The 27,644-nt window shown below is 43.8% G+C and overlaps 1 protein-coding gene across 1 annotated transcript in view; it reads left to right on the top strand.

Moving 5' to 3' along the window:
- The window catches only part of POU2F3 (POU class 2 homeobox 3), an 88,956-nt gene extending 62,228 nt beyond the window's left edge, over positions 1 to 26,728 (top strand). The window contains exons 4-13 of the mRNA XM_043991875.1: positions 6,270 to 6,374; positions 8,251 to 8,353; positions 10,782 to 10,864; positions 15,020 to 15,202; positions 15,998 to 16,139; positions 17,479 to 17,615; positions 17,900 to 18,061; positions 23,275 to 23,341; positions 24,273 to 24,402; positions 25,601 to 26,728. Of these exons, the coding sequence (XP_043847810.1) occupies positions 6,270 to 6,374; positions 8,251 to 8,353; positions 10,782 to 10,864; positions 15,020 to 15,202; positions 15,998 to 16,139; positions 17,479 to 17,615; positions 17,900 to 18,061; positions 23,275 to 23,341; positions 24,273 to 24,402; positions 25,601 to 25,640 (1,152 nt within the window). The 3' untranslated portion in view covers positions 25,641 to 26,728. The remainder of the gene's footprint in view (positions 1 to 6,269; positions 6,375 to 8,250; positions 8,354 to 10,781; positions 10,865 to 15,019; positions 15,203 to 15,997; positions 16,140 to 17,478; positions 17,616 to 17,899; positions 18,062 to 23,274; positions 23,342 to 24,272; positions 24,403 to 25,600) is intronic.
- Positions 26,729 to 27,644: the final 916 nt, after the last annotated feature.

Raw genomic sequence — 27,644 nt, 5'->3', positions numbered from 1 at the left:
CCCCCCCCCAGCTAGGGCACAGGGGCTGGTCACAGCGGGCGTCTGGGGCCTTGCTCACCTATGATGAGTTATCTACCTTTACTTGAAGCTGGATTCCACCGCTTGCAATATGTCTGCAGGATGTTTTCGTGAGCAGCGCCTTTGCCAAACCTTTATAGATCAGTTACAAAACAGAAACTGTTCTTCACTGGTAGGGAGAAGTAGGGAAGGGGGAGAGGGGAGGGGGAAAAAACTGGGCAGTAATTGAAGGCAGGTTGGGAGATGTTCACGCTTTGAAATTCTCCTTCTTGTGAAATGTTTATGAAACACTTTCCACAAACGAGTTATGCAACTAGGGCAACAGCTTTGATCACTTTCATCGCCGGTGATATATTCATTAGTGTTTGGTTGTTTTCCCCGCGTGGGTCATGTGAAAATATCATCGGACTCTTCCTGTGGAAGGTGACTATCTGCTGTGCTCTGCCCAGCAAGGCATGTCAGGGGGCATGGGGTGGGGAACAATCGTAGTAGAAACATGCATTCTTTTCCTTATCATCTCCCTCCTGCTCCTGGAAGATCCCGAATCGATTTCCAGAGCCAATCTATCTCTCTCAGTTTTTTGGAGTTTAGAGGTATTTTTCATGTATTTATTTATTTTGGTAGGGAAGAAGACTCTAATGGAGGCAACCTGGAGATAGGGTTATTGACATGGCTGAGTCAACTATTTGGAAGAGATATTTTACATTAGTCTCTTACTATTTCTAGGCCTTGGTTTCTTCATCTGTAAAATGGGACTGGCAACACCTGTCCTCTATCTTCCCTTTGGGTTGTGAAGCCAAGTGTTATGTAAAATATTTTCAGGTCCTTTCAAGGGGCTATCTCCTTCCAAGATGAGATCACTCTTTTCCAATGTGAGCAGTGCCACAGAGTTCATTGGGATTAGGGAAGAAAATAAAATGTGATGCCATTTTCACCTTCCTGGTCACCCCTGAAGATATAGGGTACCAGATAATCAACAGAAGTAAGGCACTAACCTTAAGGGGGACCGGGAAAGGGTTTTTTTTGGGGGGGTTGTGGGGTTTTTTTTTGTAGAAGATAGGATTTTAGCTGAGACATAGTAGGTGGGTGGAGAGGCTCAAGTGATGAACTGGCAAGATTGGACCCTGTGTCACAATCCATATCCCTAGCCTTCAATCAGTCTTAATTTAGAGCCTAAAGTACTTCACATTGTGTGTAGAGAGAATGAAAGACAGAGAGGGACAGAGAGACAGACTGAAACAAAGACAGAGCCAGAGCCAGGGGACAACCTCTCTGTTTCCAGTAAGGCTGTGGGTTTGATTTAGTTTTCAAAAATATGTATGGCAAGGGGTGGGTGGGTGCAGGAATCAGGTTTTCATCCAATTTGCCTCAGGTTCTCATGTTATGAAGTGTTGGGATCCAACTGAAGTCTTCTCTATCTTGTCTCCCAAATGCACAGCAACACCCAGTTGCCTGGAAGGGATCCAGCCTTTTCCCCTCAGCAGCTGTGAAAATGTTTCCCTCCTCACCCCCCCCCCATTGGAAAGGACTTTGTTTCTTGAATACTTGGCTCCTTCTTCGGATGCCACCTTGAGAGCATCTGAGAAGTCAGCTGATGGCAATGGAAGCTGTTAATCCCCCCACCCCTTCTTCCTCTCCAGTTTTGGGGGTCTCAAAGCCCCACAAAATCCAGATAGCCAAGGCTCTCAAACTTGATTGGGAAACTGGAGAAAGCATCTGCCACTTTAATTTTTCAATTTAGATTGTTGGATAATAGGGATTTTGTTCTTTAGGGGGACTTTCCCCACCCCATGCCTAGTGGATGATCAAGACATCAATATGAAATCATGAGGGTTGAGAGAGTCCCTATGGAGCAAGAGAATCAGAAGAACATGAGACACAGCTGTCAGAAAACCCCACATTAACATCAAAAGGACGTTGCCCAGCATATGGTGGACATCAGTTTGAGAAGGGGATCAACTCGGGGCTTGGGAGACCCCTAGAAAGGGTTTGGAGGGCAGTTGATCCAGGGAACAGATGAAAGGGCGAGTTTTCTTTCGTGATGGCACTGGGTACTGAAAGTAAGTGTTGCAGGAAGACCTGGCACTGATTCTAACAGATAGCACCCAGTTTGGACGCAGAGCGCATGTTTTCGAGCTCTGTCATAGCTGCTCCTCCTTATCTTCTCACTGTGCATAATGAGTCTGTAAAAGAACCCTACTACTTGCCTCCCAAATTGGGACCCTGCCAAGCCGCCTGAGGTGGTTCTACTGGAGAGATTCTGGCTCCCCATTTTCCATATCCTCCCTTCATTCCCTTCCTTCCCACCCCCCCCCCTTCCTAATTCTCAAACTCCCAGAGTTACCAACAGCAGCAATGAATAGGGGGATGGAAAAAGATTCTATTGTAGAACTCTATGGAACCTTGGATACCCAATCAGAAAGGTTTCATTTAGATTGAGTAATATTACCACCTTCCCCCAACTTCAGACCAAGGCTTAAGATTTTTTTTTTAAACACTCCACTTCTCGCTCTTTTTTTTTTTTTAAATACCAGCTGCCAAATGTCTTCTTGGAATCTGGCATGTGCAAATCCAAAATTCTTGGGGCAACAGTAGGACACCTAGAAGTTACTCAGGCTGGTTAGATGATGGTGCCATCCAAGGCGGGGGTGGAAAAAGGTGAAGGGGCTACTGGGGAAAGAGTCTCAAAGGCTCTTCTAGTGGGCCAACACCTAAGAAGCAACTTACAGGTTCCTGAGGACTTCCTTTTCTCCTCTGAGGTTCATCCTTTCTTCTCTGTTCACAACCTTTATTCGCAGGACCCAAGAGTGGTCCACTGAGGTAGGAGGAGAAGGAGAAGTAGATTAGTAAGACCATTACAGAAAGAGGCTGCCTTCAACCACTGTCTGTAAAAATAGGTCTTCTTTGTACTTTATAGTTTTACCCATTCACTCCAGAGTACTGGCAAAGTTCAAAAACATTCAGCAAGTGCCCCAATCTCCTGTGTCATAAGGATTGCTATCTTTGTTTCATGGGTTCATGGGAAGGAATCATAGAAAGACTATTAGCACTGGAAGAGTCCTTAAAAATCAGAGGACCAGAGGATTTTTAGCACGAAGGGGTCCTAGATCTTGATGTGTGACTTTGAGAAAGTCCTTTAACCTCCTTGTGCCTCAGCTTCCTCCTCAGAATAATGAGGGAAGGGGTACGGTAGACTAGATGGTAGCTAAACACCCATCTCTAAGAGTCTATGAGAGTTACTAAAGAAACTGAGGCCTAAAAGAGTTGAGTAACTCACCTAAGAGCACATAGCTAGTCTGTGGCAAAGTCAGGACTGGATCCCAGAGTGTCCTGATTCCTAGTCCAGTTTTATTATGCCGTGCTGGAAACTGGGAAAATTGAACCTCTGTAATTCACTTTTCAGGGACCAGAGTCATTTGATAGATCCTCATGTATCTATCTCTAGCCAAAGTGTGTTTTGCCTAAGTGAAGAACAGCCTCAGACCTAGTGCACTCTTTTTTAAAAATTTTCAGGGTAATGGGGGTTAAGTGACTTGCCCAGGGTCACACAGCTAGTAAGTGTCAAGTATCTGAGGCTGGATTTGAACTCAGGTCCTCCTGAATCCAGGGCTGGTGCTTTATCCACTGCACCACCTAGCTGCCCCCTTGACCTAGTGCACTCTTATTCACATAAGAACTTGCCATAGATTATCTAGTATAAGCTCCACTAGGAGAGGGAGGGGATTTGAACATATCTGACAGCATCTAAACTATCTAGCTCCCCCAACACCTATGCTGAAAGTGCTCAGCATACAATAAGTGCTTAATAAATGATTAATTTGTCAATCAGTCAGTCGATAAACATTTTGAGTTTACTATGGGACAGGAACTGTTCTAAGCACTAGAGATACAAAGAAAGGCAGAAGACAATCCTCCTCTCAGGGAGCTCACATTCTAACCAGCATGCAAACTACCAACAAGCCATATACAGGAAAAAAATTGCAGATGGTCAACAGAAGCAAAGCACCAACATTGAGGGTGATCTGGAAAGACTTTTTGCAGAAAGTAGAATTTTAGCTGAGACTTGAAGGAAATGGAGGAGGCAGAGATGAGGAGAGCTAGAGACACCCAGGCATGCAGGAGAATTGGTGAAAATGCCCAAAGTCAGGTGATTCCGTGTCCTGTGCAAGAAGAAACAGCAAGGAGGACAATGTCACTGGATCAAAGAGTATGTTGGGAAGGAGCTGGGAGAAGAGAATGGAGAAGTAAAGTGTAAGAAGATTGGAAGGGAGGGTGTGTGTGTGTGTGTGTGTGTGTGTGTGTGTGTGTGTGTGTGTGTGTGTGTGTGTTGGGGGAAGACAGAGGTGTGCTGGAGCCAACTCATGGGCTCCCTGGAGCATGATTATTAAATTTTCAGTGTGAGTATTCATATGGTAAATGCTATGAACCAGCTGCTTGAATTTATTGTTTTGTTGATTGTCTAGACTTAAGAAAGTGATGGAGAAGATGTTAATAATGCATATTAAACTTAGACATATCTAAAGGTGGCTTTTTTTCAGAGATCCTCATTCATTCATTCTTTCAACACAAATACATTAAGCATCTACCAGCACCAGGAATTGTGCTAGGTGCTGGAGACATGAAGACAAAATTAAATAGTCCCTGCCCTCAGAGATCTTTCATTCTGTTGGGGAGAAGTAGCATGAACATAAATGAATAAGCACAAAATTAAGACAAAGTAATTATTGAGAGAGGTAGGGGAGGATGAACACCCTATTTCCCTATGTAGACTTGAAAGCCACTTTCAAGACGTAATAAGTCCCCTGAATGCTAGAAGATGGCATAACAAATTGGAAGAGGGATGGTCCAAAGCAGGTCTTCACAAGCTGATTCTGTGGACAAACATGAAAGAAAAAGTGTGGCTAACTTATTCTGGTGTGATGGGGAGATGGGCTCCATGGGAGCCAACCTGTCGTGTCAATTGTAGGGTGGAGATAGGAGGTGGTACTAAGAAACCAAAAAAGACCCTTTGGGCACCTGCAGTTGCTGCTAAGTCATTAAGCACGTTGATTCCTGCCAGTAGGCAATGGGGTGGAGGGGGCTGAGGGGGTGGCGGGATGGGATGGTGGAGATTGTCACCAAACTCCCTGGGGTGTGGTGGCAGCTTCACATGTGAAGGGCAAGCAGCAGTGGAAATAACAGCATCACGTCACGGGATTGCAGAATATCAGAAGGAGAAGGAGCTTCACAAATCATCTAGTCTTACCTGAACAATCAATGGATTAACCAGCATTCACTAAGCTTTAAATAGTACCAGGCACTGTTAAGCACTGGGAATTCAAAGAAAGTCATAAGGCAGTCCTTGCCCACAAGGAGCTTCCATTCTAATGGGAGAGACAGAAATGTGTAAATCAATAGCTATATACAAGACATGTGCAGAGGACAGATACAGAATAGGTGGAAGGTGACCTTGGAAAGCTCAAGAAGCTGGGGAGGGAATTGGGAACTGAGAAATGTACCTGAACATGCACCCCTTATCTGCAATATACGAGATAGATAATCAGAAGTGAATCCTTGGGGAGGGATGGGGGAAGCTCAGCCTTGTTCCTTTGCCTTGTAAACAAGGACTCATAGTGATTAGCCCCTTTACTTTGACTCTGGGCTTGCCTAGCCTAAGGGAGGCCCACACAAATAACAATAATGATTTATATGTGACTTTACATTGCCCCACCAAAAGAAGAAAGAAAGAAATACAATGATCAAAATCTTAAAAAAAAAAATTCACATTCTACTGAAGAGGCAACATGGTCACACAGCATCAACGGGATATGAATACAGGTATTCTTTTCTCCAAATCTAGCACTCTATCCACTCCAAGTCTGACACTCCACTACCCTACCACCCTCTCTGCATAAGGTAGAAAAGATAGTCAAAGCAAGATAATTTATCACATACCAAGTGCTCATCATACTTTTTTCAGAGTAGTGAAACAAGTCATTAATTATAAAACCTGATAACTTTCTACTCTTTTCCTGTCCCACCCCTTCTTGGCTTACTCCAGTTCCCCCTCACTTTGTTTGTTTCGTGGGACAATGGGGGTTAACTGATTTGCCCAGGGTCTCACAGCTAGTTAAGTGTCAAGTGTCTGAGGCCGGATTTGAACTCAGGTACTCCTGAATCCAGGGCCGGTGCTTTATCCACTGTGCCACCTAGCCGCCCCCTCCCCCCACTTTGAAAGAAACTTATTTTAACTCTTCTGTTTCTTCCTGCAGATCAAAACTGAAGACCTCAGTGATTCCTTGCAGCCACCACTATCACACAGGCCCTGCCACCTATCTCAAGGACCTGCCATGATGTCAGGAAACCAGATGCCTGGGGTAACTATCAGCCAGTTTCAGGAAGGCTGGATCTTCTTAATGGGAAGGTGGCATTCCTCAGAGGGGACTTGAAGGCAGAGCCTGGCACCCAGTGACCCACTCCCTTCGAAGTCAACCCATACTCTGTTTGAAGAAGCCCCAAGCAGTGAGTGTTAGGAATGGGTTAGAAAATTGAGAGAGAATGAGGTTTGTCAAAGGATCAGCTTGGCTAAGAAGGGGAGGAAGGACTCTGGTTCTCTTGGAAAGCTGAAAGCCAAAGATGCTCAGTGGAAGGCCATTTCTGAAATGCTGGTATCTTCAGGAGGGCCTGCCGTCAATATCCAGCCAGGGTTACTTCCACATGATCTGACAGTCCCAATGGCTTCTTTCCTGTTAGGGTTTTAAGTCAGTCATAGCATACCTCAGAATTAACTCTTAAGTTGAGGGAAGACAAGAAGACAGAGATGAAGGGAATGTAGTATTTTGGAACCACTGACTTAGGGAGACAGAAGTCTTCTTTCCTGAGGCCTTTCATTTGTTTGTTAAACAAATATTTATTGAACACTTGACTATAGGCATAGCACCCTGCTATATTCTGTGAGAGCTACATGGCACCAGAGAAGCCTAGATTCTCTAAGCTTCCCAAATTTCCTATGGCAAGTTGGAAAGGGGACCATAGAGAGAAGTTCTGATCTGATCTAGGTCTGATCTAGGCCAAAAACTCATTACTGGGTCCTATTCAAAGAGGTCATAGGAATAGAGCTGGAAAGATACTTTAGCGATCATCTATACTCTCATGTGAAAGATGAGGAAACTGAGATCCAAATAATAAGCAACTTCACTAATGTCACACAAGAAGAAAATAGAAGAGCTAGATTTTTGTTTTGTTTTGTTTTTGGGGTTTTTTTTGTGGGGCAGTGGGGGTTAAGGGACTTGCCCAGGGTCACACAGCTAGTAAGGGTCAAGTGTCTGAGGCCAGATTTGAACTCAGGTACTCCTGAATCCAGGGCTGGTGCTTTATCCACTGCGCCACCTAGCTGCCCCCGAAGAGCTAGAATTTAAACTTGGGTCCTTTGACTTAAAGTTCAGGATGCTTTCCAGCAATACCATGCTGCTCTTATATGATTTGATGGGATTCCCTCATCTATTTAGCACAGGGTTTTTAAATAATTTTTTTTGGTGGGGCAGCCTATTGACCCCTTGTCAAAATAATGTTTTTTTGTTTGTTTGTTTGCTTTGTTTTGGGGGCTTTTTGGTGGGGCAATGAGGGTTAAGTGACTTGCCCAGGGTCACACAACTAGTAAGTGTCAAGTGTCTGAGACTGGATTTGAACTCTGGTCCTCCTGAATCTAGGGCCAGTGCTTTATCCACTGCACTACTTAGCTGCCCCCAAGAATAATGTTTTTAAATGCATAAAATAAAATATACAAGATTACAAAGGACACTAATTATTTTGAAATACAGTGATCAAATTTTTTTTTTAAAGTGTTCACAGACCCCAGGTTAAGAAACCCTGGCCTAGCCAAAATTGATATCTTTAAATCACTACTCATTGCTGGGTTTAATCTCATATAATTACTCTTAGCAAGGCTTCTGGCCTGATCATTGAACTTGACTTAAATCAGTTCAGATGTTTGGGAATGCTTCCGAGTTTCCAGTGCCCTCAAAGAGCATAATGGAGTTTAGGCAGATAAACCTAGCTCTGTTTTTTGTTTTTTGTTTTTAAGTAAATGACAAGGCAAATAACAGAGGTGAACAGTACAAAAGGTTTCACAAGGATCTGTGTGAATAAGGGCTAGGGAGAGAAAATAGTGGTTATGCTAGACATTAGATACAGGTGGGTGGACCAGTTGACCCCAGTTCATACATTCTGTAAACTATGTCTCCCCATATATAGGACATGGCTTCCCTCCATCCTCTCCAGCAACTTGTACTGGTTCCCAGTCCCTTGCAGTCTGTGTCACAGTTCCTGCTGTCTCAGTCTCAGTCTGGGCAACAAGGTAAGAAGCCCTGAGGTTCTCTCCCTGAACCCAAATACCATTTTATCAAACCAGGGACAAATATTTGTTGAGTGCCCACTTGTTAGTAGCTCGCCCCTCGGTAGGGAGCACAGACTGTTCCCAAGAAAAGGTCCCCTGGAACGCCTCATTCTGGCTGTACTATTCTGCTTCCATGTCCCAGATTTTGCCAGATCAGTTTCAATCTCTCTCCTCTCTAGGCCCCAGGCCCAGGGGCAAAGGGGAAAAGTGAAGGCTCTCTAAAGCAGACCAGCAACTGCAGCACCAGGAAATCCCAGTTCTGGAGAAATCTATCTTGACCAACTTGTGGCTACAGTGGGAAGGAAGGCTCTTCCAAGCCTGACTGCCCCAGGGTGGGGAGTGGAGGGAAGTGGGGAACGACTAACTATGGCTTTGTTGGGGCAGAGTAATGGTGCCACCCAGGGGCAGCATGGAGGGCTGCTGGGAGGTCTGGGGTGGGTGGAGCAAGCTGCCACACTGGACTGTGCTGGGTAATTTGAAAGAATGTTCCAGAGCACTGTGTCCAGCCTTCTGCTTCCTGGATCCCTCCTTCTCTCCTCCACCCACTCACACCCCTCCTCCCACACTAGATGACCAGAAAGCATAGGCAAAGCACCATCCCATAAATATATCCCATATACTTCTTTACCTCCTACTTCTCTACCTTTACTTCCCCAAAATGCCAGGGGACCAGAATCAAAGCAAAAAAAAAAAAAGTATTTACTCATCCTTCCCTTTGGTTCCCAGCAACTGTCAGAAGGATGCCACCTAGACTCAGTTTCCAAGCTTCTGAGAATAATGACTATGCCCTGAACCTTCCTTTCATGGGTTTATTTAACTATTCCTCACCCCTTTGCAAAGAGAGGCAGGAACAGCTAGTTCTTGTTATTTCTGAGAATGGGAGAAACAGGACTAGACAAGGCATTCCTACCATCGAGCAACAGCCATGACACTGGGACCCGGTTGGTCCTCCTAACTGCTTGCTTCTTGTGCTCTTCACCTATTTTTTTTTTTGAGTATCAATGCCAGCATCAATGGATTTTCTACTTAGTGTAAACAGCAAGGGCAGCTACTGGTACTGTCCTATGTAGGGTAATTGGAATTACACAAACCACCTCATCAGTACTTAACTGAGTGCCCTGGTACATGCTGGATAGAGGATAAGGGTAGGGACCCAACCTGTCAGTTCACCAGTATAAGGAATACTCATGCAAGGAAGTTTCCTCTACCAAGGCAGGTGTAATTTACCTTCTTAGAGAGTTGCCTATATTAATGGTGTCAAATTCAAGTAGAAAACAATACATGCTTCAGAGGCATAGTGACTTAGAATACCACATATTAAACATTATCTATGTTCTGTTGTGGTTTTTTTATTTTGTTAAATAATTCCTCATGCTGGGAGTGACACAGGCTGGTCCATACCACTGAAGTTAAGTGACTTGCTAAGGGTTGCAAAAAAAGTATATAACAGTCAAGATTTGAACTGAGGTCTTACTGGCTCCAAGGCCAGCTTCTTACCCACTATTATATGTTGCCTCTTGCCTGACTCATAGAAGATGGTGTTTAATAAATGCTTGATCAACCTCCCTGGGTCTCAGCTTCAATATGTGGCAAATAAAGAGCTTGGACTATATAACTTCAAATTTTCCTTCCTGTGACAATTGACAGGGCTACACTTTGGCTTTGATGGTCTAGTTCCTGAAGTGGATCATGGGAGACCTTTGCTTCAGCTTTCTGGGACCCATCCCAAAGCACTGTTGTCAAAATGACCCCCAAGTATTAGATGACATTGATTGTTCGGAATGTGAAAAAAGGGATTGATTATGTGTAGACTTGGAGGCTTCCTGGGGCACAACCAGCATCTTCAGAGCTAACCCAGTTGGATTTGTGAGATAAACCCAAATCCCTAAGATCCCATTTGAATTCTCAGAAGAAACCCCTAGTACTGGGCCCTCAGGCCTCCTCCCCTCTTAAATTTCTTCATGAACAGTCTGTGTGTTATCTGATTCCCATCTTGTTTATACCTCCCAGAGTTATCAACTTGGCCCTCCCTTGCTCTTCTACTCACCTCTCCCTGCCTAGCAGAAGGACTGGTTTGGGGACTGATGTTCCCATCCCTGTTTGTCCCCCTGTCTGATTCATCAATTCACCACTGCCTGCATGTGGCAATCAATGCCTGCTAGCACTCTGGGCAGGCTTCCCCAGGGTGTGAAATACACTAAGGGACCTGGGATGAGAGAGGTAATAGGGACCCTGCTTTAGAACTCACAAAGTATATGTTTCATCCTCTCCCCCCAACCCCATCTCTCTGTCTCTCTCTCTCCCCCTCCCCATACTTACCATGTTTCTCTCTCTCTCTCTCTCTCTCTCTCTCTCTCTCTCTCTCTCTCTCTCTCTCTCTCTTCCTCAGGTCTACAGTCAAATCTTCTCCCATTTCCTCAGCAACAAAGCAGCTTCCTCCTCCCACAGACTGGACCTGGCCTGGCATCTCAGGTAATCAGCATTCTCCATATTTCCTCTAAGAAGCCTAGTTGTGCTCCTTCCTACCCTTACCCTGACACCCCATGAGCAGAGAAATTCTCTTTTCAACAGTTTTCCTCTGTATAATGAGGGAAGTTGGACTAAAAGACTGCTAAGGTTCCTTTCAATTCTGTGATCTTACTGTCCTAGATAGGAAAACCACAGCTACATCAATGAAGAAATAGCTTACCTAATATTAACAGGAGATCTAGACCAAGAACCCAAACACTTTACTTCCAGGTTGGCACTCTCCCCATTAAGTCACATACCTCCTTAGATTATAATGGTTAGCATGAGTACTTTCAAGTTTGCAAAACACTTTCCAAATATTATCTCACTGAATCCTCCCAACAACCTTGGGAGGTAGCTGCTATTATTAACCCTCCTTTACAGATGAGGGAACTGAAGCAAACTGATTAAATGACTTGGCAAGGGTCACACAGCTAATAAGTGTCTGAGGCAGGACTCAAACTCAGATCATCCTGACTCCAAATTCAGCGCTTTGTCCACTGCACCACCTTGCTCCCTCTAACTGAGTCCCATTTCCCTGGGAAGAGTATCCTGAAGTGGCACCATGCCCTTGGGAACTGGGTTTCAATTTCCCAGGCTCTCCAAGTTGGGACCGACCTGGTGACCACCAACTTAACTTTCTACACTGATTGTAGGACCTATGGTGAACTAGCAAGTCACAAGGCCACAGGGATGTACTAGGGATGTATTTGGGTCTTGTTTAAGCTCTGGACCGCCTTTGAGGCCAGCAAAGAGACTGCTGTAAGCTTGATCCTCCAATGGTACTACACCAAGAAGAAGGATCATGGGAACTAGAACTAGCACTTTAGAAATCACGTAGTCCAACCCCCTTCCTTCTACAAGTAGTGAAAAAGAAGCCCAAAGCGATTCGCTCAAGGTCACGACATAGGTAATAACAGAACTAGAATTAAAAAGGAAGTCTTTGATTCAAAATGTAATGTTCATTCCAGTAGATCTTGGTGTAGAGGCCTGAGATGGATGGGGAAAACAAATGGTTAGGAATGAGAGAGAGAGAGAGAGAGAGAGAGAGAGAGAGAGAGAGAGAGAGAGAGAGAGAGAGCGAGCGAGCATGGGTGCATAGTGTCTATTCCCTGGGATTCTCATGCACATGGAAACTAAAAGTCCTATTCCTGACCTTAGGCTCCAGGAATCAAGCCAAGAGAGGGTTGGAGTAAGACATGAATTCCATGAAGCCTGCCCCTTGATTGAGCCTTCAAGAGGAGAGAGTGCCACCTGGTGGTTAAATAAAAGAGGGAACACCTGGGTTCTAAATTTCATCTGTCACTGCCCTTTTCGTCTCACCTTGAGTAGAATCCTGGAATCAGAAAATGCTAGAGCTAGAAGGGATCTTAGTTGACCCCTACAAGTCACCAAATAAAATGTATGAGGACCTTGACAAGCCTTCATGTTCATACTCTATCCTCAAGCTGGCATTTATCTAAATCAGCCCAGACAGGTACCAATCCATTCCATTTTAAAAGAACTTCTAATGAACGAATAATGGGACTTGAGTCTCACATTCAGAGCTACTGAAGCCTGGAACTTCTATCAGGATAATTGAGTATTAAACTTAATGATACCTATCTAACCCACTTACCTTCTTCTGTCATCAACATCAATTAATACTTATGGGACACCTTCAGTCTACTTTTAAAAATTGGAAAGGTTCTAAGAGATCACCTAGTTCAACTCCCTCACTGTACAGATGGAAACTGAGGCACAGGAAAGGAAAATCATTTGACCAATGTCATGTCAATGTAGATTCTAGATGGCAGAGCCAGGACACAAAACTAGGCTGTCTGACTCCAAATCAAGTGCTCTTTTGACCAAACCACAAAGCTTCCTTCTAAAGAGTCATCACCTACCTTAATGTCAAAGAGAAGGGACTTGCCCCTAATTACTCACTTCTTTAGGAATCTATAGATTCCCACTCTAGAATCCTGAGCCAATGGGGTTTTGCATCATTTGGGGAATGAACACTTTGCAAAGTTGATTCAATATCACAGACTACCTCCCCCCCCCCAACATTGGTGTCGTGTAAAGTATAAGGTACATTTTAATGTATTGATAATATGAAGGGTTTACGGTGACATTGCAGAACGAACACCAGAAGTCCTGAGCTCAAATCTAGCCTCAGACACTTACTAGCTGTCTGACTCTGGGCAAGTCATTTCTGACCCTGGGCGAGTCACTTAACCTCTGTTTGCCCCATTTTCCTCATCTGTAAATTGGGGATAATATTAGTACTTACCTCTCAGGGTCATTGTAAGGATCAAATAAGATAATAATGGCACAGTGCCTGGCACATAGTAAATGCTATATAAATGTTAGTTTTTATTATTAATAATCTACTAACATTTATGTGGTACATCAAAGTGTACAAGGTGCTTTATATACATTATCATCTCATTTCAACTTAACAAAAAACCCTATAATGTAGCTACTAGAGGTATTATTATCCCTATTTTATAGATGAGGAAACTGAGGCTCAGGGACATCAAGTGTTTTGCCCAGTATCACACAGCAAGTGAATATCTGAGACAAGATTTTAACTGAGTCTTACTGAATTCAAGTCCAAACTTCTAGCCACACTTCTGTGCTAATATGAGGTTAAATGGGGGGGGGCGGAGATAATGTGCAAGAGATGATACGATGGCACAAAGTCAGTTACCAATAAAATCAGCTCTCCCTAGAAAGGATGAGGGTGGTTTGGGAAGTAAAAGGAGTACTCATTATGGTTTGAAAATGTCTGCACTGAAGCCTGGAATTTCTATTAGGATAATTGAGTATTAAACCTAATGATACCTCTCTAGCTGTCTTACCTCCCTCTGTCATCATTAATTAATGCTTATTGGACACCATTAGTCTGCCCTGGAGAAACAGATAAAACAAGAACTGAGTTCAAATGTGAGCTCAGACCCTAGCTGGGTGAACCCAAGCAAGTTACTTAACTCTTTGTTTGCCTAGATTTCCTCATCTGTAAAAATGTTTATAATAAGAGAGCACTCACCTCCCAGGATTGTCAGGAGGATCAAATGAGATAAATTTTGTAAGGCATTTTGAAAACCTTAAATCACTATATAAATGCTAGCTATTATTAAGCAGCTAGGTGATATCCTTGATAGAGTGCTGGATCTGGAATCAGAAAGACCTGCCTCTGATATTTACTATCTGTGTGGCCTCAGGCAAGTCACTTAAAGGTGGTCTGCCTCAGTTTCCTCAGTTACCAAATGAGGGTGATAATAGCACTTATTTACTAGGGTTGTGGTGAGGAGCAAATGAAATAATATTCGTAAAGAGCTTTGTGAACTTTAAAAAACACTTTCTTAATGCCAGCTATTATTATTATTATTATTATTATTATTTTCTAAGGTGTTGGTCTATAGGGTTGGGGTTTTGTGACCCCAGTGCTCTGTCCATGATAACATAACTTCTTCTTCTTTTTTTTCTTTTTTTTGGTGAGGCAATTGAGATTAAGTGACTTGCCCAGGGTCACATAGCTAGTAAGTGTCAAGTGTCTGAGGCCGGATTTGAACTCAGGTCCTCCTGAATCCAGGGCTGGTGCTCTATCCACTGCACCACCTAGCTTCCCCGATAACAAACTGCTTCTTAGAGAAGTCCACATCCCTTTTCTCTTACTTTGAAAATCCTTGCCTCTCCCCTTAGATTATGAGCTCCTGGAGAGCAGGGGTCTGTCTTTTGCCTCTTTTTGTAACACACAACACTTAGCACAGTGGCTGGCACATAGTAAGTGCTTAATAAATGTTTATTGATTGATTAATTATTCATAGAAATTGGAATTTAGGTTGTATCCAAGGTGAAGCAACATTATAAAATGAGAAGAATACTGGATTTGGGGTCAGAGGACCTAAGTATGGCTCTTAGCTCTGTTAATTACTATCCATGAGACTTTGGGCAGATCAGTTTGCTTCCCTGTGGCTCAGTTTCCCTATCTAAATCCCATGACATTATTACCACTCAAATGTAAGTAGGCCAACATACTCCTTGAGGACCTGTTTGTTTAGAAGCATCAGACACAACACCTCCTGGGATTCAGAGTGTTTGTGGGTTTGGGTTCATATTTTTTTTACCCAACAGGCAGTTGGTCGCCCTGGGCTGCCAGGATCGTCCTTAGACTCCCATCTGGATGTGTCACAACATATTCAAGTCTCCAAACATTTGCCCAACTCTGGAGGGCCAGATGAACCTAGTGACCTGGAGGAATTAGAAAAGTTTGCCAAGACCTTCAAGCAGAGACGCATCAAGCTCGGCTTCACTCAGGTTGGGATTTGGGGTAGAGAGAAGAGGAAATTTTGAGAAAGGAAAAGAAAAAAACCTGGTCTTATTAGTAGAGAGGTGGGATAAGACTAATGCAAAATAAAGCAGAAACTTAGTCAAGTCCTTATAGGAGAAAGGGGCTTTCAGATATATAAAAGCAATGCCAGGTTTGCTGTGAGTTCGTTCTCTTTTGTGCTCTGAAATCCAGAATACAGTGGTCACTTATAGGGAAACTGAGGACATGGATAGGTTACCTCTTCCCTAGAGAACATTCTAGTAGGGGTGGCTGGCTTAGGGGCTGACATCAGGACTGTTTGGGGGAAGCATCATCATCGTTTATGCCTTTTCCCCATTTAAGGTCTAAGACTTTTTTGCCTTCCTCATCCCTTTTGCAATGTGAAGAAGTCATATTTAGTCCTCTTCTTCCTGCATGTCCTCTACCCCATCCATATCTCCCCGCTCTTCCTCCCCAGGCAGCCAAAGGAAAAGCCCCTGGCTCAAGGTTCAACAAAAGGAAAATGAGTAAATGCTGTATTAATAAGGAAAAAGCCAGACTTTCAATGTAGAAAGGTGACAGGTCCAGGCAGTGCCACCATGTGGGCACTGATCCCAGAGCAGATGGGGATAGCTCTACCTAGAGTGAACGGTACATTAACTAATCTCCTGGCCTAAAAGGAGACAGGCTTGTAAAGAACCTTCTGTGATATGTATGGTGAGGACTGGATCCTGGGTGGCTTGTAAATGGATGAAGAGGAGGACGGTCTCTCTCATTGGTCTCCGTTTTGTTTCAATGGGCAGGGTGATGTAGGGCTGGCCATGGGGAAGCTCTATGGCAATGACTTCAGCCAGACCACCATCTCCCGATTCGAGGCCCTCAACCTGAGCTTTAAGAACATGTGCAAACTCAAACCACTCCTGGAAAAGTGGCTCAACGATGCAGGTGGGTGGCACAGATGGCATGCATGGGAATTTCAGAGGCCCAGAGAGGGTGGTGCCTGCCCCTAGATGCCCTGATAAAAATGGTTCCTGCCAACTTTGACTATACCTTGGGGAGGTTTCAATGAGGCACTTAGGAGAGTAAGGAGGTATTGTTAGTATTGTTACCTTGCAAAACAACCACCACTCCCAAAGTGCCAGGCTCCTTAGCTTGAAATGCCAATCTACCTTTTTCTTTTAGTTAAACATCCAGGCATGTTAAATAAAATGAATTAATTAGTCTAACCTACTATAAACATACTGATATGTGTGTATGTTTGTGCACATATGCACACATATACCTTCCCTTGCTTCCTTTTTTTTTTTTTTTTTTTGGCGGGGCAATGAGGGTTAAGTGACTTGCCTAGGGTCACACAGCTAGTAACTGTCAAGTGTCTGAGGCCAGATTTGAACTCAGGTCTTCCTGACTCCAAAGCTGGTGCTTTATCCACTGCGCCACCTAGCTCCCCCTCCCCGCTTCCTTTGCTTCCGGAAGGATCCCTGCACCATGAGCTACAAATCTGAGATCCATTGCTATAAATCTGAGATCCATTGCTATTAGGAAGGAGCAATAACCTTGATACAATCCAGCTGGAAAAAAATCTGAATCTGGCAGGCTCTTGGGCATGCCCTTTCCTCCCTGCTGGGCAGCCCTGGTAATGGTAATGATTCTGCATATTCACACAGGACCTATTCAGTGGTATCTGGCCTTAAGTTAATTCAATTCCATCCAACTAATATTTATTAAGCACTTTCTATTATGCTAAGGGGGAGATGCAAAGATAAAAACGGAACAATCTCTGCCTTCAAGGAGCCATGGGGGTGGGGTGAGCATTATGTTCCCAAATAAACAAAATGTAAAGAAAATTGAGGGAAAGAGTACCAACCAGAGGAATCAGGGACAGATTCACTTGGGCAGTAATACCCGATATGAGCCTTAATGAAAACCAAGGATTCTGAGATGGAAGAGAGAGTACATTTCAAATGTGGCTTGACAATAGCTTGTGTGAAGGGATGAGAAATGGAGTATCAAGAAACAGGAACAGCTAGAAGCCCATTTAACTGGAAAGTAGAGTTGAGAGTAGGGGAGTGGTATGAGCTAAGACAGGAAAGGTGGGTAGAAAAGGTAGAGGGCTTTAAATGGTAGTTTGGGAGGGGTTCTATTTTATTCTAGAGGCAATGGGGAGCCATGGAAGGTTTTTGAGCCAAGGAGTAAAATGGCAAGACCATTGGGGTTGGGATCTGTACTGACCCCTTCTCTCCTTCATGGAACTTTTCTTGTGCTTCCTTCCCATTCCCTACAGAGTCCTCTCCTTCAGATTCCACAGTGAGCACCCCCAGCTCTTACCCCTCCCTCAGTGAGGTTTTTGGTCGGAAGAGGAAGAAGAGGACCAGCATTGAAACTAATATTCGCCTAACTCTGGAAAAGAGATTTCAAGATGTGAGTTTGCTTCTCATTTAAGTTGGGACCACCTCCACCAAACTGTCCCCAGAATATCAGTCCATTTAGGAAGGATGTTCAGAAGCTCATTCCTCCCTTGACCTAGAAAGATGCAGAGAATATAAGTTCAATTCCCCTCCCAAGACCACCAGCCAAATATCTAATTCCCCACCTACCATGGAAGTCCTAGGCTCCCCTCTTCAAGGCTGAGTGGGAGGTGACTGTTCCCCCAACCCTGATATTCCACTTATGCTACCCCTTACTGGACTTCCTCTCCCTTACAGAACCCCAAGCCCAGCTCTGAGGAGATCTCCTTAATTGCTGAACAGCTCTCCATGGAGAAGGAGGTGGTGCGGGTCTGGTTCTGCAATCGCCGACAGAAAGAAAAGCGAATCAACTGCCCCATGGCCACCCCCATGAAGTCACCCATCTACAACTCGAGGCTGGTACGAGGCACCAAGCCTGGCAGCCTACAGAAGTCTGAGGGGGGTGATGCTTACAGGGTAACAGGGTGGGGAAAGAGTCATCCTCTGGCCCAGCTTTTGTCCTGCATCCCTGAGTATTCAGGGACTGAAGTATAGCCTCCTCTGAAGGGAAACACAGCAGCCACAAAATTATACCAGGTATCTGGGTGCCCAACAATGTAGTGCCTCAGTGCTCCTATCCCACCACCATTATATAGGGATGAGGAGAGCAAAGAATAAATACTTAAAGCTAACTCCTCAAGGCAACAAGAGAGCTGTTTTGGGTTGGGTTGGGGTTTGGGTTGGTTTTTTTGAGAGGCAGCATGGCACATTGGATATAGACCTGTATTTAAAGTCAGGAAGACCCACGGTCAAATTCCACCTCATAGACTTACTAATTGTAAGAGCTGGCAAATCACTTACCCTTTCTATGCCTCAGTTTCCTTATCTATAAAATGAGGTTGAACTCAATGACCTGAAGATCCTGTGTAGCTCTAAGTCTCTGGTCCTGTGATGAAGGGGCAAGGGAAAGAGAGGAGAGGGCACAATCATAACTTAGACTTAACCAATTCTATTCTATTCCAACTTCATAATTTAATAGAAGAATAAACTGAGACTCAAAAAGCTATGACTGACTCAGTGGCAGATGGTAAAGGAGTAAGCATCATCATCGAGAACCAAAGCCAGGTTATCTGACTACAAATCTAGTGCTCTTCCCATTGACCACTCAGGGAATATGATGGTGGGAACTAGACCCTTCAGGGGAAGGGAGGGGCCAACAAATCTCTTTCCACTGGTTTCTTGAGGGTGTGGGCGAATAAGGTGCTATTAATCTGAGACCACAGAATCTTAGGATTTAGAGCACTTTAGAAGTTATCTAGTCTAAATCCCTTTTTTTACAGATAAAGAAATTGAGTAATAACAAAGTTAAGGTCATACAAGTATTAAGTGGCAGTAATGTCCAAAATGTGATTTAGTACTACTGACTCCAAGTTTGGTGCTTTCCCACTACAATCTGCTATTCCCAAGGTGGGAAAGACAGCAAGAAACACAAGGTGGCACCTCCCAGCAAAGAAATCTGTACAGCTGCCTTCTTGGGAGCTCTTCCTACCTTCCCTGTCTCCAAGGCCTAAAGGCAAGCTAAGAAAAAGCCTAAGGAGCTCAGAGCTTGAGAACCTGCTAAAGACCTGCTGATTGTTCATGACCCCTCCACAAACAACCCACTTTATCCTGTCTGCTTCTGTTTTCTTTCTTTTCTCCCTGTTTATCTCCCCAGAGCTGATGGAAATTCATTCGTTCTACAGACATGACATGTGCTAGGCACAGGACCCCTCCTGGGGCTGAAGATACAGACATAAACATGAGAGATAGTCATTGCCTTCTGTGAGCTTGTGTTTGGCTGTGCAGATGCAGCTCACACACAGATGGGAAATAAAGGGTGATTGGAGGAGAAAGAGAGCACTCAAAATCGGTTGGATCAGGGAAAATGTTGCTTAGGAAGTGATTCCTGAACTAAGCCTTTAAGGAAGATAAGTATGCCAAATGACAATGATAAGAAAGAAGCACATTACCCAGAGTGGGGAAGGTTTGTGAAAATGCATGGAGATTAATGATGGAATGTCAAAGTTTGAGGTACAATTTGGTTGGAAGAGTGAGTGTGTATAGGCTATGGACTATCTGAAAAACTAGGTTGTCTATACATTGTGCTGAGCTTTAAATATTAGGCTGAGGAGTTGGTATTTTATCCTAAAGATAATAAGGAACCACTAAGGGCTTTTGAGAAAGAGAGTGACATGATCATACCAGTGCACAAAGAAAAGTATTTTGGTAGCCATATGGAGGAGAGACTAGAGAAAGGGGACACAGAAATGTGGGGGACCAATTAAGAAGCTGATGCAACAGTGGCATGTGATCAGGGCCCAAATTAGGGTAGGGATCATGTGAATGGAGAGAGCAAACGAAAAATATATTCTGCTGGTGAAATCTTTTTTTTGGGGGGGAGGGTCAGGGCAATGAGGGTTAAGTGACTTGCCCAGGGTCACACAGTTAGTAAGTGTCAAACGTCTGAGGCTGGATTTGAACTTAGGTCCTCCCGAATACAGGGCCAGTGCTTTATCCACTGCATCACCTAGCTGCCCCTTGTTGGTAAAATCTTAAGGATTTGCCATCTGATTGGATTTAGGTAGTGAGGGAAAGAGAAGAGTCAAGGAGAAACCTGAGGTTATGAAACTGAGTGCCTTACCAAAAAATAGGGAGATGTCAAATAGGGGTGGGATTAATGGAGAAGCCAATGAGTTGCACTATGGGTATTTTGAGTTAGAGGTGGAGACATCCAACAAATAATGATGTGATTGGCCTGTCATGTAGGAGACAAACCAGAGCTGGATATAGATTTAAGAGTCATTTACATAGAAATAGTCATTCACTTAATTAGAGATGATGAGATGGCTAAAAGAAAGACCATTGGGTCAAACGGTATCTGCCCTGGTTTCCTTCTGACTCTTCTCAGCAGGGATGACAAGTTCATCTACCTTGCAACTCGAAGGAGATCTGTCCCTATTGTAGTCACTACCATTACCTGGGCAATTACTTCTGTCATAAATGGCAACAATAATTTGCCTTTTCACCTTCCTGGGAGAAAGGGAAGGGGAGATGAGAAAGGAGAGCAGGATGGCCTAGGGATCAGGATCAAACTTTGCTTACAGCAAATGCCAGGCAGGTCTTAGTTTCTGTTCTGTCCCAGCCCATGACATTACTGAGTTTGCCTGCCAGAAGGGGGAGGAGCAGAAAAGAAAGAAGACAATTTAATTTCTCCCTCCACCCTTCTCAATATTTGAAAGTGGCTCTAGCTCCTCTCTTGCTGCTCCTCTACCAAGATAACCTATCCTTGTTTCTTGGAGGAAAGGGTCCTGCTTTGCTAATTCTTTTGTCCTACTCCCCTCTGTCCTCATGACAAGCCTGATTTTTTCTGTGCTTTGCAGGGAATAAGACGCTTTGCTCTAAGTGGGTTGCTCTTGTGACAGGGGCAAAGAGGGACAAGGGGATGGCAGAGTCACAGAATATCTGAGCCAGAAGAGCCAACATCCTCGCTTTAGAGAGGAAAACACTGAGCTCTAGAGATTGGTCCTGATTTCCCCAAGGTCACACAGTCATTTAAGGGTACCCAACTCTAGTTGGGATTTGACAAAGGAGCCAAAAGGAATCAGAAGTGCTGGGGGATGATGAGTCTGAAAGTATCTAGCAGAAGTTCTTAGGATGTCACAGGGGAGCCATTGGGAGCTTCTCCCCCCTCCCCTGGCCCCATTCCCATGTCTGTGCATTCCCAGCCTACTGATGAGCCTTAGAATAAAAGAAAAAGGGAACAACCACAGTTGGAACTAGGTCTAATAAATTAGAAAACAAGTGCCTGCTGCATCCTGTTGAAATGGAAGATTTGAATTGTGGATCCTAGAATGTGGAGAAAAAAAATCATAGACCCCTGAGCAGCTCTCCCCCTTCAAAGGTCTACAGACTGAATCAATCAATAATTATACATCCCAATAATAGGGATAGGGACGAGTATTATAGGGAACTCTTGGGTGAGGAAACTCCCTCTACCAATGCAGACTGCTACCTTCTTTGCTACTTATAGTCTGTAAAAATTGCCTGGAATACTAAGAAGTTAAGTGATTTGCCAGAATTTGAATCCAGGTTTTCTTGGTGTGTGTTTAAACTAGCTCTCTATCCACTATACCACACTGCCTCTTAACAATAATAATAATGGGAGCAGCTAGGTGGCACAGTGCATCTGGCCTCAGACACTTAGCTGTAGGACCATGGTTAAGTCATTTAACCCTGTCTGCTTCAGTTTCATCTTTAAAATGAGCCGGAGAAGGAAATAGCAAACCACTCCAGTGCCTTTACCAAAAAAACCACAAATGAGGTCATGAAGAGTCAGACATTACTGAAAGCAACCACACAACAAGAAAATGAGATAGATGCCATTATTGTCTGTGTTTTATAGACAGGAATCTAATAAAAATAATAACTTTTATATGTCACTTCAATGTTTGCAAAGCACTTACATTTATTTACATTTTATCCTCATAACAAGCCTGTGAAATCATTGCTATTATTATTTCCATTTTTTTTGTGGGGCAATGAGGGTTAAGTGACTTGCCTAGGGTCACATAGCTAGTAAGTGTCAAGTGTCTGAGGCCTGATTTGAACTCAGGTCCTCCTGAATCCAGGTCCGGTGCTTTATCCACTGCACCACCTAGCTGCCCCCTTTATTTCCATTTTTAAAATGACAAAGCTGAAGCCGACTGAAATTAAGCCTTTTACAGGGTCACATAACCAGTAGGGTCTGAGATAGGATTTGAACTCAGGTTTTCCTGACTCTAAGTCCAGTCCTCTATCTACTATACAGAAAAGAAAAAAAAAATTCTTGCACTGACTATGAAGCATAAGTAGAATACTGATGAGCCTTTTAACTCTTCTAGTGTGATTGAAGAGCTGTGAATTTTTATTTTAATCTCAGCTGTGCTACTTATTTTATTTTTTATTTTTTGGAGACAATTGGGATTAAATGACTTGTCCAGGGTCACACAGCTAATGTGCCTGAGGCTGGATTTGAATTCAGGTCCTCTGATTCCAGGGTTGGTGCTCTATCCACTGTGCCACCTAGTTGCCCTAATCTCTACTACTTACTGCCTAATTTCTAAAGTTCCAGCTCCAATGAGTATGAATCTATGATTCTTTGAAGTCTTCAGGCCAGCCTGGAGAAGGTCAGTGGTCTGAGTTCAAGTCTTCCAAGTGTTTCTCCTAGAAGAAACACTCTCTTTGGTTCAGTCTCTCTCGACTCATCTCATTTCCAGGAAAGAGCTGCACTGGACTGAGGCAGCCAACTTTTCCTCCCTGCCTTGGCACCAGGAGGCACTGTGGCATTGCATTCATCAATGCACCAGAGTAGTGCGTGTGTTGAGCATGGGCCCACAGTAGCACACCAGCTACTGTCACATGGGCTGGGTGCTCGCACAGGTTCAGTGGGAAGACTCCTGGAAGAGAGAGAACAAACCGTGTGTGTGTGTGTGTGTGTGTGTGTGTGTGTGTGTGTGTGTGTGACCACAAAATGATCCCACTCTGGGGCTGTGTCAAGAGATATTTCAGGGAAGGGGAGAGAAGAGCTGGACTATAACAAGACTCTTACTTTTCAGGTCTCCACTACAGGGTCTCTTGGTCCCCTCTCTGTCACTCCTGTTCATACCACCATGCCCGGAACAGGTAAGTTTTATGAGGATGCATCCAAGAGATTGAGGAATCCTGAGAATTATAGAATCTGAGCTGAAAGGACCCTTAGAGATCATCTGATTGCAATGGTGGTACAAGTGATGGTGGAAAAACAGAATTTTGAATTAGTAGGTCCTGTGTTCAAATCCTGACTTAACTATTAATTGTGGGATTTTAGATAAATAAAGCTAACCCCCTGGACCTTGATTCATCATCTGTAAAATGAGGGGATTGGATTAGATTAAATATCAGCTCTAAAACCATGATCTAGTCTAACTCTTTTAGCTTACAAATAAGGAAAGGCCTAAAGGGGTGAAGGGACTTGTTCCAAGTCACACTTAGTAGCAAACAGCAGAATCAGGACTATAGCTAGCCCAGTGTACTTTCCACAACAGCCTGCCACCTTTTTGTTAGGGATGGGAAAACTGGAAAGGTTGGCTAGCTTAATTTTCTTCAAAAAGCCCTAAAGGAGTCCCCCATGGTCTGACTCGCCTTCTTGCAGAGACTCATTTCCCTTTCCCTTCCTCTCATGGCTTACTAGTCCTTTAGCAAAAGGTCCCTTTTCATCTCTCTGGCTGATGGGAGTGGAAGAGCTAGAGCTATACATGCCCAGCCCTGGGTGTGTCCTCCTGGAGCAGGCTGATTTGAGTATCTGTCTTTGCCAAGTCTTGGGCTTGCAGAACCAGCTCTTCCACTCTCCAAGTGCTAGGATGGAAAGAGCACCATGCTCAGGGCTGCTCAGGGTGGCTTTTGTATAAATGTGCTAGAAGCTGGAAGGAAGGAGGGAAGGTTGTGAACATACCAGCTGTCACTGAGTGAGATCCCTTCTGGGAGAGGCAAGTGAACAAGCGAGTTGATGGGAGGAGAAAGAGGTGCCTAGCATCTACAGGAAGGATTTCATCTTTGTTTTTGCCTCTCTCTGTAGTAACGTCATCCTGTTCCCCGGGGAACAACAGCAGACCTTCTTCTCCTGGCTCAGGACTCCATGCCGGCAGCCCCAGTGTATCTCAGACTCACTCAAAAGCAGCAGTGAATTCCAGTTTTAACTCCTCTGGGTAAGGTGGGAGACTTCCAACATGCCCTACATCAGGCCAAGGAAGGGTGCAAAGCTAGGGTCAATGCCATGAGAAATAGTTCAAGCCATAAGTGTTGGAAAAAAATAGATGAGGGAGGTAGCCAGAGTACAGGATTGGAGAGTCACCCTCTGGAGCTTAGTCTGTGGAGGGTGGGAATTAAAGGGGAAGTGGCAGTCACTGTTCCTGGCTAGTAGCTGAAGTCAACAGATTCCGCCAACATTTTCCTCTCTTCTGTGATGGAAATTTCCAAACACTCCCATTAGAAAGGATTAGGTCATGTGCTAGGCTCTGCAAGTGTGCTGCTCATTTCAAGCCAATCCCCGGATTCTCCAAGCTGTTCTGAAATGGGCCCACTGTTTAGGCACAAAGAAAACACTGAGTTTGGAGCAAGACGGTGCCAGACTCTCCCTTTCCCTATTTCCTATCCCTCTCAACTTCAACTTCCTGTTTCCCAGCATACACACCAGAGGACAGAGACTTTTCATCAAGGAATCATGGACTCCTTTGCTCATGAACCAAAGGATCAGTTTAGAAACATAATTCCCCAATCTGGGAGGTTTTGTCCAAATTCAAAGGCCTGTGACAATTTAAAAACCTGGAGCTGTTAAGGACCTAAACTTGTCCAGATAATTTTGTCTGATACAGATCAGCAAGGCAACCGATGAAGCCTGAGAAAAGGAGAGCCCACCTTCCTAACTGATTATATGGCATCTAGAGCAGTAAGGGACACTTAGAGATCATCTTGTCCAACATTGTGTTTTGTGTTTTACAGAGGAGGAAAGTGAGGCTCAGATAGGGGAAGTAGCTTACCTAAAGTGAAGCCTGTAGTAAGTGGCAGAGTCAAAATTTAAACCCAGTTCCTCTCATTTGAAATCCAATGTTATTTCCACTGTACTATGTTACAGGCATGTGCTTGTTTGCATGATAGTTATAGGTTTTACCTACCTAAAAAAAATATATGCATGTATGTGTATATATGCATCCCCGCACAATGCATACATGCATGTATATCTGTATACATGTATGTATATGTAGTGTAATGTGTATATCTATAGAAATATATCATCAATAGATCTATATCAATATAGACTGAATATATGCACATAGGTATATATAATTATGCATCTATTTCTAATGTGTTTTTTACTTTCTCTGTTGGTTTCTTTCTATACTCTAGACCTTGGTACCGATGGAATCACCCCACCTACCTCCATTGAGACCAGAGAATCTCTGCCGCTGTTTCCCTTGTTGCATGAAGGGAAGTCTCCCTCTTGCCTTTGGGTTATGGACCAAATTTTCTAAGAAGAGGAGAGGAGATTCCACTATCAACAAGCCCAAATTCTTGCCTTCTTCAGCAGCAAGAGGCTCAAGAGATTCAAACTGTGATTGCACCATGTGTTGACTCTTAATGCTCTTGAAATATAAATCTCCCCCTCTCTCTAGGAGTTTGCCAACCTCATCTTCCCTGTCTGGGACCTGCTCTTATAGTCCCAAACACCTGAGATACTTCTCATGCTTAGGGTTTTTCGGAGGAAGGAGACCTTGGTCATTTCTTCACAGCTCAAAGGAGGGTTTCCCATGAGAACAGTCTACCTAGCATACCATACCACAAATACCAATGGGGCTATACTGATATTAAGTATAAACTGAGCCATGGTCACCAAATTCATTTCAATAGAGAATTGTATCGAAATTTGAACCTGGTGCTGCCTACAAGGCCCCTCTGCTTCATTTCTTTATCTGTTCAACAAAGTTTTTAGGTCTGTATACTCTTTTCCTTTCTCTTTCTTTTAAAGACATCCAAATCTACCTATATTTGTGTGCTTCCCCACTGCTAACCACCATCCTTCTGTTTGCAGAAGACTGAACTATCCTTAGTCTCCTTAAGTCAATCTCTTTCCCTTGCCCAGACTCAGAATGTTGCTTCTTTATGTATTCTTTCTTTCCCTCCTTCCCTGCTCTTCTGGGCTTCCTTGGCTGTGGAATGGTGGGACTAAATACGCACACATACATAAATGATAATGACAACTACATACTTGTAAATACCCCCCTGCCCACCTCCTCCCCTACCCCCCCCCCAGTATGCTCTTTCCTTAAGATGGAGTTTTAAACGTACATAACTCAGGTGCAAATTTTGAAGACGTGTAATATTTTGTCTTATTTTTTAAAAAAAGAAAAGAAAAGAAAAATACCAAAGTGTGAAATACCCTGGTAGCTTTCAGAGTTCCTAGGACTTAGAGCTGGAAAGGGCCTCTGAGATTAGGAAACTGAGACCTAGAGAAGCTATGACTTAAAGTCACACAGGTGGTGGTCAGCAGCAGACAGATTTTGAACCCAGAACATCTGACTTTAGGTGGGGTTCTCTTGCCATTCACTATACCATGCTGCCTTGTTATCAGCTAAGAGCATCTTAGCTGGATTTCCTGGTGAGGGCGATAACAAGGAGGGATGAAGAGAGATCCCTATGTTGTCCTCACTACTCATTGATGAATACGGATTTAATATGAAGCCATTGCAGCCAACTGAGGACAAGACATCCGTGTGCTGTAAGCAAGTTTTAAAAGTTGTACTGTCTTGTGAGTCACCTTTCATCAGAGGCTTTGAAGCTTTACTGTAATACATGACAACATATTGCAAAGTAGATACCTATTTGCCAAGGGGAATGGGAGATGTGTATAGAAATACAGTGTGTATATAATATGCGTGAGTGTATTCATATTAATATATACATATATGTATGTATATTATAAATCTATGTACATACATATATACATACACTCACAGAGAGTGTCCCAAAAGTCTTAGTGCAGTTTTAAGGTGTCAAAACTGCACTGACTTTTGGGACACCCCATATATGAATCTCAGAGTTGTAAAGGAGCTCAGAGGTTATCTAGTCCAACCCATCTATGGGCAAGAAGCCTCTCTAGAACAACTGGTCATCCACCCTTTGCTGGAAGATCTCTAATAATGGAGGAACCCACTAGCTCCCAAATTAGGACATTCCACTTTTGGAAAGCTATAATTGTTAGGAAGTCTTTGCTTACATCAAGCCTAAATCTGCCTCTTTGCAACTTCCATTACTTATTGCTAATCCCAGTCTCCAGGGCCAGTTAGAACAAGTCTAAATTCTTTTTCATGTGACAGCCCTTCAACAACCTGAAGACACAGCCATCATGTCTACTCTAAGTCTTTTCTTCTTTAGGCTGAACACCCCCAGTTCC

This window comes from Dromiciops gliroides, chromosome 3 (genome assembly GCF_019393635.1).
Source record: "Dromiciops gliroides isolate mDroGli1 chromosome 3, mDroGli1.pri, whole genome shotgun sequence".
NCBI lineage: Eukaryota > Metazoa > Chordata > Mammalia > Microbiotheria > Microbiotheriidae > Dromiciops > Dromiciops gliroides.
The sequence above is the reverse complement of the archived record's forward strand: the minus strand, read 5'-3'. Positions and strand labels throughout refer to the sequence as shown.